Source organism: Centruroides vittatus, unplaced genomic scaffold (genome assembly GCF_030686945.1).
Source record: "Centruroides vittatus isolate TY-2023 unplaced genomic scaffold, ASM3068694v2 scaffold_2569, whole genome shotgun sequence".
In the NCBI taxonomy this organism is placed as follows: domain Eukaryota; kingdom Metazoa; phylum Arthropoda; class Arachnida; order Scorpiones; family Buthidae; genus Centruroides; species Centruroides vittatus.
The window spans coordinates 1,486,015-1,499,964 of NW_027122690.1; the positions used below are offsets into that span (position 1 = coordinate 1,486,015).

Genomic DNA, 13,950 nt, shown 5'->3' on the forward strand with positions numbered 1-13,950 from the left:
TGTTTCTCTAGAAATCATGATGTAATCTCATTATAATTTAAGTATTTTGGGTTCATTTTAATGGCACTTAATTTAATTATCTGTTAAAGCATAAAAATTAAGCTTCTTTACTTAAAATTTGAAATCGAGAATTTAGGCATTTTTCCCATAGGAATTTCGCATGTCCCATGCAAATAAATCTGGATCATTTTTTACAGACGCTCAGTAGCTGCTTAAACGTTTATCTACTGACAACATAAACGTGTTATAAATTCAAGCAAACACAAAAAATATTACTTACACTTTTGCAACGCGGAGCGCCTGGTGGGGTCTGTGAGGCCCGGCACTTATTCGACCACGTCTTGTTCGCAGAATATCGCGCGATGAACTAAAAATTTTGTGGGGATCGCGAGCGCGTGAAGAGAACTGAAGCTACTAATAACCTTAAGTCGCTAACGCAAATATTAAAATAGTTATGAACTTTCGAAAATGAGTCGGGCCTCTGAGACCCCCACCAGGCACCCCGAGGGATAATGTGACATTAGCGTAGCTAGCATGGGTGACACCCAGTGCGGATAACGTGGTGTCACCCCAAGTCACACCGTAGTGTCACCCTTTTTAACTCTTTTATAAAACACTATTGAATTGTAATATCTTCGCACTCGAGCAACTTGAACGCTATATGCTACCGGGCAAGATTACATCAGATGGAAAACAAGGTTTAGCTCCGCAAATGAAAGAAAATCTAACTTAGAAGCAAGACGATTCCACAACTGCATTGAAATGTCAAGGCAATGGCTACAAATGAACGATGTAGTACTTATTAAAGCGGATAAGTCTAAAGGTGTTGTCCTTACTAACCGTGACACATATAACCGTAAATTACATGAATACATCAGAACCACCGAATGTCAACGTGCTCCCGACAAATACATGGAATCGCTGCAACAGAGAGTCAAGAAATTCTCTTTAACCCCGTTGGCTTGTATTCTACGTATGCATAACTCAGTTTTACAAGCTCCAAAAACGCCTAGAATTTTTGCCTTTGGTAAAACCCACAAGCCTGGTTGCCAAATACGCCCGGTAATAGAGAAGTGCGGATCCCCTACGTTTGCCATTGAGAAGCAGCTTGTCAAGTTTATCCAACCAAAGATTCAAGAATACCCCTATGCTATAAAAAATGCAGTACAACTTGTGGAAAAGCTCAACAACATTACACTCAAGGATAAGGAATATATGACAGTAATGGATTTTAAGTCCTTGTTTCCATCTATAAGGCTGCCGCCCTGTTTTTGTGAGCTGAGAGACTTTCTTTTTGCTAATATAGATAATGCAGCGAAATACCATACCAGCATTTTGGAGCTTGCAAATTTAATATGTTATACATCGTTTTTCGAATTTGAAGGTGAAACATATTTGCAAGAAAGAGGGGTGCCTATGGGGAGCCCTATGTCCTCTATTTTATGTGAACTGGTATTACGTCGGTTGGAAAACAAGATCATACCCATCTTTCAACATCAAATCGTTTTATATACAAGATATGTGGATGATGTTTTCATCCTTTGGAAGAATGATACTAGCGCTCCGCATTTCCTTCAAGAAATCAACAAAAACCCATATGGTTTGATTTTAGGGCTTGACCAAGAAAGTGCTTCTAATGTAAATTTCCTTGATCTTTCAATCACATGTAAGGAGGGTCAGATATGGACGGACATTTATAGAAAACCCAGCTATCAGCCCATAATTATACCGAAAAATTCTTTCGATCCGGTGAATTTTAAATATGCAGCTTTTCATGCTTGGATCAAGCGTGCTTACACACATTGCACCAGTGTTATTGACACCGATAAGGAATTAAGTTACATTCGCACTGCAGCATTACAACACGGTTATCGGAGTAAGGAGATTGATAGGCTTATCGACAAATATCGGAAGACAAAAAATCGGCAGCTTCCTCCTATGAATCAAGGAAGAAAAGTGATTCTCAATTATTTTCCTTTCTTGCACACGATGGTTAAGAAAGTAGCCAGAAACAACAACATAAGCCTGTTGTATCGGCGTAATCCTACAATATATCGACTGTTGAGAAACGACAAGAAAAAAGAGAACCAGAGTTTTAAGACAGGGGTATATTCTATACCTTTAAAGGATCGTCGATTTAATACAGATCTGGTATACGTCGGTGCAACTATGAGACATTTAAAGCAGAGGCTTAAGGAGCATAGATACTCCATCAATAAGAGCTTAGATACTACTGTGCTAGCAGCTTTTGCTAAGCATCAGGATGTCGACGTTCATTGGGACAAAGCGTCTATTATTAAGGCCACGACAAACAAACAAATGCTGAAACATCTAGAAAAGCTTGAAATCTACAAAGCCCACGTTAACACGGGTTGCATTAACCATAGAGACGCAGACGGTTTATCCACGGCATGGAAGTCGTTTTACCGAAATGCATAACGTTCTTTCTTGTAATAGAAAAATTTTTGCGGCAGTATTTTTTGTTATTTTATTTTTATTTTTATTTTTATTCTTACTATGACATTTAGCGCATGCGCTGTTTGTTAGTTTCTAATATACGACGGCGTTTTTGCTTTGGAATTTTTTTGAATTTTTAAATATTTGTATTGCTTGAGTTCTTTTTCTGCATTCTTTTGTTTAAGTTCATTTTTAACTGATGATGGCTGTTTAAAACAGTCGAAAACATTATTATTAAATGTTTTTTATTGCTGGAAATTTAAGGTTTTTGTTTTTTGATAGTTTATTTTCCAGTAGCTAGTTTACGTATTGGACCCTCGACATTTGTCTACTTTGCCTATTCGATAATCCGGCCCTGGGAGCAGGTGTTTTTTTTTTCATTTACTCAATCCAATTGCTGACAATAGATGTTGGAATTTATAGTTTTGATAGTTTCTAAAAGCTCATAATAAATTATACTATTCATATCCCACCATGCATAAAACAGTATTTTTTTTCTTTGGAATGCAAAGCTCTTTTTGGAGTTGAATTGCAGACTGTTTTTGTTTTCACCACTGTTATTTTCAAATAACATTATTGTAAAATACCATTTTTGTGGCAAGTTGCTAATATATTTAAATTTCATACTTTTTTTTTTTGATAATTTTGCAGTATGGCACATTTTGATACTCGATCCAGATTATTTTTTCACTTAATGCATGCAGAACCCAAACATCATGTTTGCAGCCATTTCAAGTGGATGATCTTTTTCAACATGTCTGTGACACACAAGATTTGTTGCAAGTTCATGACTTATTATTTGTTGATTTTTAACAGCTTAGTCAACAGCTTTTGGGCACCCTATATATTGAGTATTCTTTATTTCAAAACATCCTGAACAGAACTTTTAAACATATTTGACATGTTTGAAGTTTTGGAGCAGCTTCCCCATATACAGTATGAATATTTTTTACTGTTTGTATGGTGTTATATCCTTTTTGAAACTCATAAAGCATAATATGCCAGATATGCATTTCATCTACAGATATTTCAACTCGATTTTATTTGAACCAAACCTAAAGTAAAAAGTTCAAAATAATAAGCTTCTAAACAAAGAATATAATCTCATATTAGCAATAATGTGTTAAATTTTACAACAGGTATAATTAAATCATACATCATGTGTTAATTAACATCTTTTAAAAATACAAAACTTTCTGTTCGACCTAGTACAATAACTTCTTAAGTTATGACCATTCGCATTTACGATGAAAAAATTTCATAAAAAATTTTTAAAATGTATTAATTTTTTATTGTTTTTATCAAATATATATCATATACATCAGGGGTGGCCAACTTTTGTGCACATAAGATCAACTTTTTATCGTAAAAATGTGTCGCGATTGACTTGTTGTCATAGGCATAGTCTAAATGGGGAGAGGGAGTGTGAAATACATACTATGTTTATACACCGTGTTTCAGTACGAAGTGCACTCACTGCTTATGAGTCGAGTCATAACTGCATGCATACAGTTGCGTTTGGTTACAAATATAATACATTAAGTCAAGACATCGCTAGCGATCGACCAAAATTTGCTTGGCAATCGACCGGTCAATCGCGATCGACTTGTTGGCCACCCCTGATATACATCATACAGTAGAGCATCGATAAGTGGAACGTCGGTAAGTGGAATGGCCGGAAAGTGGAACGATTTTCAGTCGGACTGTGTCGTGCTGAATCGAATGTTTTTGATACTAAATTTACTTCTAAAGTATAATTTTCATGTTTTTTATATTCTTTAATATATTTATTTTGTTTGTACAAAATGCAGAAATAATTTTTAACGATACGATAGCCTCGATGATTATTATAAAAATTTTCGTTAGGCTTAAAATCGACGAAAATTCAACACGAAGCGACATGCAACGGAGAAAAATTCAACAGGAAGCGATACGCAGCGGAGAAAAATTTGAACATCGGACAGGTTAATGTATTTTTTCGTACAAAGTCGGAAACTGGAACAAATCATTAACTGGAAGGACCCCAGTCCCCAATTGGTTCCACTTATCGACGCTCTACTGTATATATATATTGCACGTTTCTGCAATCAATTGTGTCATCTTTAGTTTTGTTGTGCAGTTAGTTACCCTTCGCGTGTGTTTGTGTAAGGTGGCTAATTGTTTTGTTATAAGTAGTTTACTCACAGCGTAAATTGGAAATTCTACTTTATTTTACGTTGATTTGTGATACAGGCAGTCCTCTACTTACGAACATTCAACTTACGAACAAAGCTGACAGATGGCGGGTTAAAGTGCAGTTGGTTATTTTTTATGTATAGTCAAGTTTATTTTTGAAGTTTTATGTTAAAACATTTACAGTACATACATATGTACATTTGTAGTTGTTTTAAATGAGTAATTTTAATAAATAATGTACTGTACATGTGATTGATTTCAGTTTATACTTCCCTTTAACAATCTTAATTCAACATTATTCAAGTAGCCTAAACATTATGTAATTGTAAAAACAACATTGTATTTGAGTTTTTGCGCCAAACATCATCTTTTCAAGTTACGAACTTTTCAACTTGCGAACGACTGCTATGAACAGATTAAGTTCGTAAGTAGAGGACTTACTGTATTTTAATCCCAAAATGGCTGGCCCAATGAAAGAAAAAGAAAGACAATAGACTTAGAGATGAAAATAAAATTAATAAGACAGCATGAGTGCGGCAAAACAGTGTCAAACTTGTCACGTGAACATAAATTGTTGCATTCAATTGTTTCAACTATAATAAAGGTCAAAGAATGAATTCGTGAAGTGTAAAGAGATCGGCATCAGTAAAATCAACCATCATCACAAAAAAACGAAATGGTTCTATACATGAAATGGAAAAATGTTTAAAGATTTGGATGGAAGATTTATTACAAAAGAATGTTCTGCTAAGTCTCATGCCCATCCAAACTAAAACGCGCAGTTTTTTCAAAGGTTTAAAGAAGGAGTGTGACAACTATGGCCAAAATTTCAATGCAAGCTCTGGCTGGTTTGAAAGGTTTATAAAACATGAAAACTTCCATAATGTGAAGATTTGTAGAGAGCAGATTCAAATGCTGCCGAAATCTTCAGGGACAATTTTGAAGCGATGCTTGAAGGAAGAAATTATATGCAGTAACAATTTTTAATGTGGATGAAACTGCATTATATTGGAAAAAAATGCCCAAATGGACATACATTCAAAAAGAAGCTAAATGCATACCTAGTTTTAAAGCATTTAAAGATCATGCTACCCTTTTGTTGGATAGAAATGTCGCTGGTTATAAATTGAAGCCATTTATGATATATCATTCCCAAAACCCAAGAGCCTTCAAGGGAATCAATAAGGACACATTACCATTATGTTAAGGAGGTGTGAATGACACAATGCCTTTTTGAAGACTGGTTTAACATCTGCTTCATTGCAGAAGTAAAGAAATATTGTGATTAAAAACACACCGCTTTTAAAATTGTATTGCTTCTTGACAATGCTCCAGGTCACCCTCCACACTTTGGAGAGTCTCATCCAAACATAAAAGTGGTTTATTTACTACCTAATACCACAAGCATACTACAGCTGATGGATCAAGGATGTATTGCTAACTTCAAAGTGCATTATATAAGAATCTCTTTTGCCCAAGCAATTGTGGGAACTAAAAAAGATTAGACATTGAGAGAATTTTGGAAAAATTATAACATTTTTCATGCAATAAAGAATATATCAGAAGGATGGTCCAATGTAATAATGAAATGTATGAACGGCATACAGAACAAACTCTTAAAAAGGTTTAATAACAATATGAACATTAATAGAGAAGAGGAAATAGAAGAGGTAGTTAATGTTATTGTATAATTTGCTCAACAATTAAATCTGGAAGTTGATAATGAAGATGTAAATCAACTTTTGGAAAATAATGTGAAGGAACTCACAAACCAAGACCTGATTAGGATTGAGGAACAATGAGTTGCAGATAAAAATGTAATTGAGCTAAAAAAACTGGATGAACATGATCCACCCAAAAAATTTGTGCTGAAAGAAATGGCATCAGCTTCTAGCAAAATCAATGAGGCAATTAAAAAATTTGAAAATATGGATTCAGATAACGATAGATTTTCGAAGGTACAACGCAACATTGACCAAGCACTTGCCTGTTATAATGAAATTTATAATGAAAAGAAACAAACTGTCCAAACAAAATTGGACCTGTTTATAAAAACAAAAAGCACTACTACTACACTCACTGATAAATCTCAAGTTAGCAATGAATATCAGTAGCACAGATGATGACGATAATCCAGAATAATGCTTATATATATATATATATACTATTATTTATGTATGTAATTATTTACTTATATGTAGTTAACAATTAAAAATCAAATAAAAGCTATTAATTTTGATATACCTATATCTATCATAATTATATTATTTATTTTTATATGAAATTTGACTTACAACCATTTTGATTTATGTCTCAAGTTGTGGAACTGAACCCCGTCATAAGTCTAGAAGTGACTGTATGTTGGCCTCATGTATCTACTTATACATATGGGAAGCTCACCCAGTACTGGACACCTAAGATTTTTTCATAATTGGTAGAAGAGTGATAGGCAAATTATAAAAGTAATATAGTCAGGTTATTTATTGTTAGACATTTATTTCAATAGTAGACTGAAAAAATATATAGAAATTTAATAGTATGTATTTTTAAAATTTTAAAATAAAATTACTATGAAATTCAGACACCATAAAAATGTTTCCTAGTACTGGGCAGATAGAAGTTAATGTGTGCTAAATATTCAAATGAATAGAAATGATGAGTTCTTCTTGAAATGGCACTGAATGTTTTTAGTCAATAAATTAAATTTTATTATTATTACAGTAGAGCGTCGATAAGTGGAACGTCGGTAAGTGGAATGGCCGGAAAGTGGAACGATTTTCAGTCGGACTGTGTCGTGCTGAATCGAATGTTTTTGATACTAAATTTACTTCTAAAGTATAATTTTCATGTTTTTTTTATATTCTTTAATATATTTATTTTGTTTGTACAAAATGCAGAAATAATTTTTAACGATACGATAGCCTCGATGATTATTATAAAAATTTTCATTAGGCTTAAAATCGACGAAAATTCAACACGAAGCGACACGCAACGGAGAAAAATTCAACAGGAAGCGATACGCAACGGAGAAAAATTTGAACATCGGACAGGTTAATGTATTTTTTCGTACAAAGTCGGAAACTGGAACAAATCATTAACTGGAAGGACCCCAGTCCCCAATTGGTTCCACTTTTCGACGCTCTACTGTATTAGAAATTCCCTTGCCAAGCATGATGGACTACTTTCTATGAGAAAATAGAGATTGAAGAATTGCAGAGTACAGATTTTGGGAAATTCAAGAAGAGTAGCTAATGTTTCTACAAATTAAGTAGCCTATATTGCCCGTTGAAGCATAGGTAATGTGTGATAATACATTTTAAATAACAGGCTCATTAGATTTTTCTTAATAAAATATATTTTGTTCTTGTCTAGTACTGAGCAAATCCATACTGTCTGATTGTAGGGGAATAACATGTTATGATATATATTTTCACTCCATTTAATAACATTTTATGTCCTTTGTCTTCTTGAAAATAATGCACCATCAAGTCTAATGCACATCTGAGTTTTGAGACATCAAAATCCAAAATTTAGCTTATGAATGTAATGTATACAGTACCTGTATTACATCAAAATCTTTACCATTCAGTAATTAATTTTTATGTAAAATTTGACAAACATTTTTGATCTTACAGAAGATATGTATCAGATCAACGGTACCCTGTATTGAAAGTACAAAAAATTTATGCATTTAACAGTAATAAATTCATGTTTAGAAAACTGTTTTATTTTCATGTTTACAGTGCTTCACATTATGTCCACATTTTCAAATCTATTGATTTATGACTTTGTTATCAGGTACAGAAGATCTACATACCAATTTAGTAAAGATTACAGCTTGATCAAAGTTTTAACAGAGATTTCATTTGGTATGCACAAGCATTAAATTTACCATATATGTTGTATCACACTGGAATATCTATATATGATCATGTACTCTGAACCGGTTATGGTGTGCACATAAACAAAACAAAAACAAACATTTTCAAACTTAATTTGAGTTCTTCATCAGGTTTTGTAATGATCACCTGATGAATCTTCGTAAAAGCTTTTTGGAAAAAAAAAATTAGAACGAGCATTTGAATATAAGTTTGAAAAAATTAAAACCATGCATTTAGTTGCCATACTGGGACTCAATGAACAGTTAAACAGTGTTGTCAATCAACTTTTGCCAGGTCATAGACAAAACAATTTCCTTTTTATAATTTATTCGTGTTGATGTAACATTGGAAGCTTTATTCCAAAAAGCTTTTACAAAGATCCATTGGGTAATCGTTACAAAGCCTAATGAAGAACTTGGATGGAGTTCGAAAATGTTTGTTTTTGTTTTGTTTATGTGCACATTATAACTGGTTCGGAGTATGTTATTAACTATATCCCGGTGTGGTGAATGGTTGTTTATCTATATATGTTCTTCAGCATAGTGGATAGTGAATCATTCTGCTTAAACACAGTTTTATAGGAAATTTATTGCTGAACATCATTCACTCAATTTTCTGTAGCTGAAAAGACACCAAGCAGTTCCAAAACTAAAGTTAAAACTGAATGTAGTGGGAGGGACATATATCATGTCTATACTGATGTCATAATACATGTGAATTGTCAAGCAGAATGAAAAGTAAATGACATGAACAAGTCTGCATTAAGTCAACTTTTTGTCTGGTTCTAATGCACAATAATAAACCAGGATATAAAAATTTAACAAGATCTATAAAAAGAAAGTGTAGAAAGGCTAAAGAAGAGTGGCTTAACAAAAAATGTGAAGAAATTGAAAGTTTGGATAAAGAAAATAAAATAAAAACTACATGAAAAAATCAGAGAAGTAACTTTTAAAAAACGGAATTTTCAAGCACAAGGTATAAGAGAGATAAATGGGAAAATAATCTTGTAGACGGAAGAAATAATGAAAAGGTGGTATGAACATAGAAAGGAATTATTTTCCAAGGCGACAGGGAGGAGATTGAATCTTCCAGGGAGTTAGAAGGCCCACCAATACTCAAATGTGAAGTTGTAAAAGCCATTGATAAACTTAAATCCAGTAAGGCTGCTGGTTCAGACAATGTAGAGCCAAGAATGGATCAAAGCTCTGGATGATGAAGGCATCAAAGCTCTAGCTAAGTTATGCAATGACATCTATGAGCTGGGATATCTTTCTGAAGACTTCAAACAGTCTATATTTGTTATAATCCCCAAAAAACCAAAAGCAAATAAGTGTGAGGATTTTAGAACCATAATCCTAATTAGTCTTCTGGCAAAGGTTCTAACTTATATCTTGTTAAATAGAAACAAAGAAAGATGGATTGAAGGCATAAGTGAAACAAAAAGTGGTTTCCAAGAGAATAAAGGAACAAGAGAAGGTATTTTCAATCTGAAAACTATTATTGAAAGATATAAGGAAAAACAGAAAAATATTTATCTATGTTTTATAGACTATACAAAGGTGTTTGATAACATGAAACATGATTACCTTATTAAATGTCTATTAGAAAATGGTATGGATGGAAAGGATGTCAGATTACTTACCAATTTATACTGGGAACAGAGAGCTGCAATAAGGATTGGCAAAGAATTTTTGCAAAGCTTTCCTATACAAAAAGGAGTAAGTCAGGGTTGTGTGCTGTCTCTGATTTTGTTCAATCTTTATACAGAAAGAATTTTCAGTCAGGTCAAAGATCTAAAAGGAGTAAACATATGGGGCAGAAATTTCAATAATCTTAGGTATGCTGATGACACGGTGCAATTAGCAGAAAATGAATGGGATCTAATGATTCTGATAAGAGGAAATATCAAAATTGAGCAATCAATTCAGACTAACACTGAACTGCAAAAAAAACCAAAACTATGGCCATTTCCAATGAGAAAGAAACTCCAAACATAAATATTAAAATTGGAAACAGTAAACTGGAGCAGGTCAAAAGTTATGTCTATCTGGGACATATCATTACAGATGATGAAAGGAATGATAAGGAAATTGGAAGGAGGATTGGAATTGAAAGGACTGCATTTACAAATATTAAACAAGTGTTGACATCAAGGAAGATTAGTATACAACGGGTGGCCAACAAGTCGATCGCCAAGCCAATTTTGGTCGATCGCTAGCGATGTCTTGACTTAATATATTATATTTGTAACCGAACGCAACTGTATGCATGCAGTTATGACTCGACTCATAAGCAGTGAGTGCACTTCGTACTGAAACAGTGTATAAACATAGTATGTATTTCACACTCTCCCTCCCCACTTAGACTATGCCTATGACAACAAGTCGATCGCGACACATTTTTACGATAAAAAGTAGATCTTATGTGCACAAAAGTTGGCCACCCCTGGTATACAAACAAGAGTTAGGTTGGCAAAATGTTGTTTAATTGACCTTGCTTTTCAGAGCAGAGTTGGACAATGAATGCAAATAATGAAAAGAAATTAAAGGCATTTGAAATGTGGATGATTCGAAGAATTCTGAGAGTTTCTTGGAGGACAAGAACAAATGAAGATATCCTGGCAACTGCAAATCAGAAAAGAACCTTACTAGAATTAGTAAGAAAAAGTGAGTTATCTTGGGCATGTACTGTGACACTAAAGTCTACAAAAACTATTACTGGAGGGAATGATTGAAGGGCAAAGAGGCAGGTAGGCCAAAAATGAACTGGTTTAACATCATCAGGAATTGGACATACTTAACATACAAAGAGTGCTCAAGAGAAGCACAAGATAGATTATGGTGGCGTGAAATGGTTGTCAGCCTCCTGACAGGAGAAGACATGTAAAGAACAAGAATGCACGATGAGAATTGTGACAAATTTGATTTTGAGTTTTTTTGCAAATCTCCATGTTTTGAGACTTCCTGAATCCAAAAAAGTCAAAAATCAGCAAAAAAAATTTTGTGGGTGGATGTGTGTTGGCATCTATTTTGCTGAATATCTCAGGATGGGGTAAAGATTAAGAAACAAAATTTGGCATGGTGGCTTATATGTGAGGGGCATTGATGCTATTAAATTTTGGTGGTGAAAGGTCAAGAGGGTGGACAGCTAGATGAGACCGCGTATCTTGAGAGGAGTAGAACTTAATGATTTTATTCATTATTAACATTTAAACTCTTTTATAAAACTCACTCCTACCTTCAAAATTGAGCTTTTTGCCATTTTATAGTGATTTAAGATATAAAAAGTTTATATAACAAAACCTGATAATAGATAATGCCCCCCACTTTTATTTTTTGCTTAATAATATAAAAGTTTAAAAAAAAAAAAAAAATCATAACAGCAAGGAAAGTTATGCAACTCTCATTGCTAGATTTTTTTTTACATAAAATAATGTCTCTCCATCTTTTATAACTAATTGTAATTGTGATATTTTACATCATATTTGTATTAAGTAAAATTTAGATATTAATATAAAGTTGTTTGAATAATTTTTTAACAAAATAAAAAGTCAAAGTTGATAATTAAGCTAGCCATTACCATATCAAAACTTTTTTCACTTGAATTGAGTCTACTTCTGTATTGTAAAAATATTACTAATACTATTCTACTGCTGAATATTAATAATACATATAGAATTTAAAAATTTCTAACAGTATTCTAGCATTAGTAAAAACAGGTATGTAGATTTACATCTGTTACATTTCTTGAAATAGCACTTATTGATATGACCTGCTTAACTGTTTACCATACCTATTTTGTATAAGTAATTACAGTAAATAGGACGTGACAAGTAAAACTTATATTAATTGTAATTATGAAGGGTTAAATAACTTCTGCTTTGTTTATTTTATATTATTCTAGATTTAGATTTTTATTTCGATTTTTAAATGAAAATAATTTGGTAAAGTTATGAACTTGCTGTTATATAAAATATTTAATTTTGTATATATGAAATTTAATATTTACTTATGTAACTACTCAGAAGACAAGTCTTCTGGTTCTTGACTTCTGGTGAATGTTGGATTAAGACAACAAATTTGTTTCTCTCTCTATAAACCCCTTTTTAGTGGTTACCAAAATAAGTGATTGTATCCAGCAAATATTGCTACTTATTAAAATTTAGTATGTTTTTCTTTTAGATTTTACTATTGTAAACAATATGGAGTAATGTAGTAAAATACTGTATTCAAGTATATTAGGATTAACATTTTGACTATAGTAATACCAAAACTGATGTTATATTTAAATACTATTAAATTTATAGTAATAAAATAAATGTTGTAATTTATTATAATAAGTCTATTGATCATTATAATAAATTGATAATATCAATCTTATGATAAAATTATTTTTGTAATATGTTTTAGAGAAAAATCAATCAATCAAACTATATATTAAAAGCATGAATTTTTGCTAAAAATAGAAAAATGATGTGTTTTTGTGATATTTTCATTACATTGTATTAATTTTATACAGTATTATACTTTCATTTTTGACACATTTTAATCAAGATCTTGATTTGATTTTATAAAAATGATCTAAAACACATTTTATAGATTTTGGTAAGTACAAATAAAAGTTAAAAATTATCCACAAAGTTTGAAAACATATAATTATAGGAATATTAAGTATTTTCAGTTATTAGTGAAGCATCTTCAGATTAAGCAGTGTTGTGCCTAACAGATGTGCTGCCCTCAGACTAGTTTCAGTATACCACCTAATACAATGTGTCTCCTTACACTGTTAAAATATTGCCTGTTAAAATATTGCCTGTCATCTTTCCAAACAAAATAAAAAGTGCACTTTCAAGTAATTTACATGTACAGCTTCTGTTGACTGAATCAGTGATATTACTTCTCAAAAATGCAGAATATGAAAATATGCAGACCATATGATATCTACTTTTTTGTTATTGACCTAATGATTTTTATACATCCACAAGAGCCAAATTATCGGGCTAGAGTTGGCTATAATAAATAAATAATTAATAAGACAATTTGGCACTAGAGCTTGGCGTTAGGCGCCATCTCTTACTAAACTTAATAATTATAATTAAATTAAATAAATAATTTTAATAATTTGGAACTGGAGGAAAAGAAATCGGCTCGAAGCGGGACTCGAACCCGCAACTTCTGCTATCCGTGCAGACACGTTACCAGTTACGCTACCTGGACCTTCAGTCCGATCGCCTCCTCCAGTATATATAAGCTAACATGACGACCATCGACGGTCATTACAATGCCGGCTGGGGACACATCAAGTGCCCACGTCCTCCCAAAGCACTCAACCGGCCATCGCAACCCCGGCAAGGCATATAAATATAAATAAATAATGACTAACCCGTTACAAAGCTATACATCCACAAGAGCCGAATTATCGGGCTAGAGTTGGCTAT

General features: G+C 32.7%; 3 protein-coding genes across 4 annotated transcripts in view; 2 read left to right on the forward strand and 1 right to left on the reverse strand.

The window, feature by feature from the left end:
• The window catches only part of LOC136987706 (protein disulfide-isomerase-like), a 111,308-nt gene that overhangs the window by 74,687 nt on the left and 22,671 nt on the right, over window positions 1–13,950 (reverse strand). The window lies entirely within an intron of this gene.
• LOC136987698 (uncharacterized protein CG5098) overlaps window positions 1–13,950 on the forward strand; it is a 121,460-nt gene that overhangs the window by 4,223 nt on the left and 103,287 nt on the right. The window lies entirely within an intron of this gene.
• Window positions 784–2,439, forward strand: LOC136987679 (uncharacterized). Its single transcript, XM_067285430.1, has one exon. It carries the CDS (start codon window positions 784–786, stop codon window positions 2,437–2,439), a length of 1,656 nt encoding a protein of 551 aa, XP_067141531.1.

Bases quoted from the DNA above. Each gene is read 5' to 3' on its own strand.
- LOC136987679 (XM_067285430.1), top strand. From the start codon at position 784: ATGAACGATGTAGTACTTATTAAAGCGGATAAGTCTAAAGGTGTTGTC.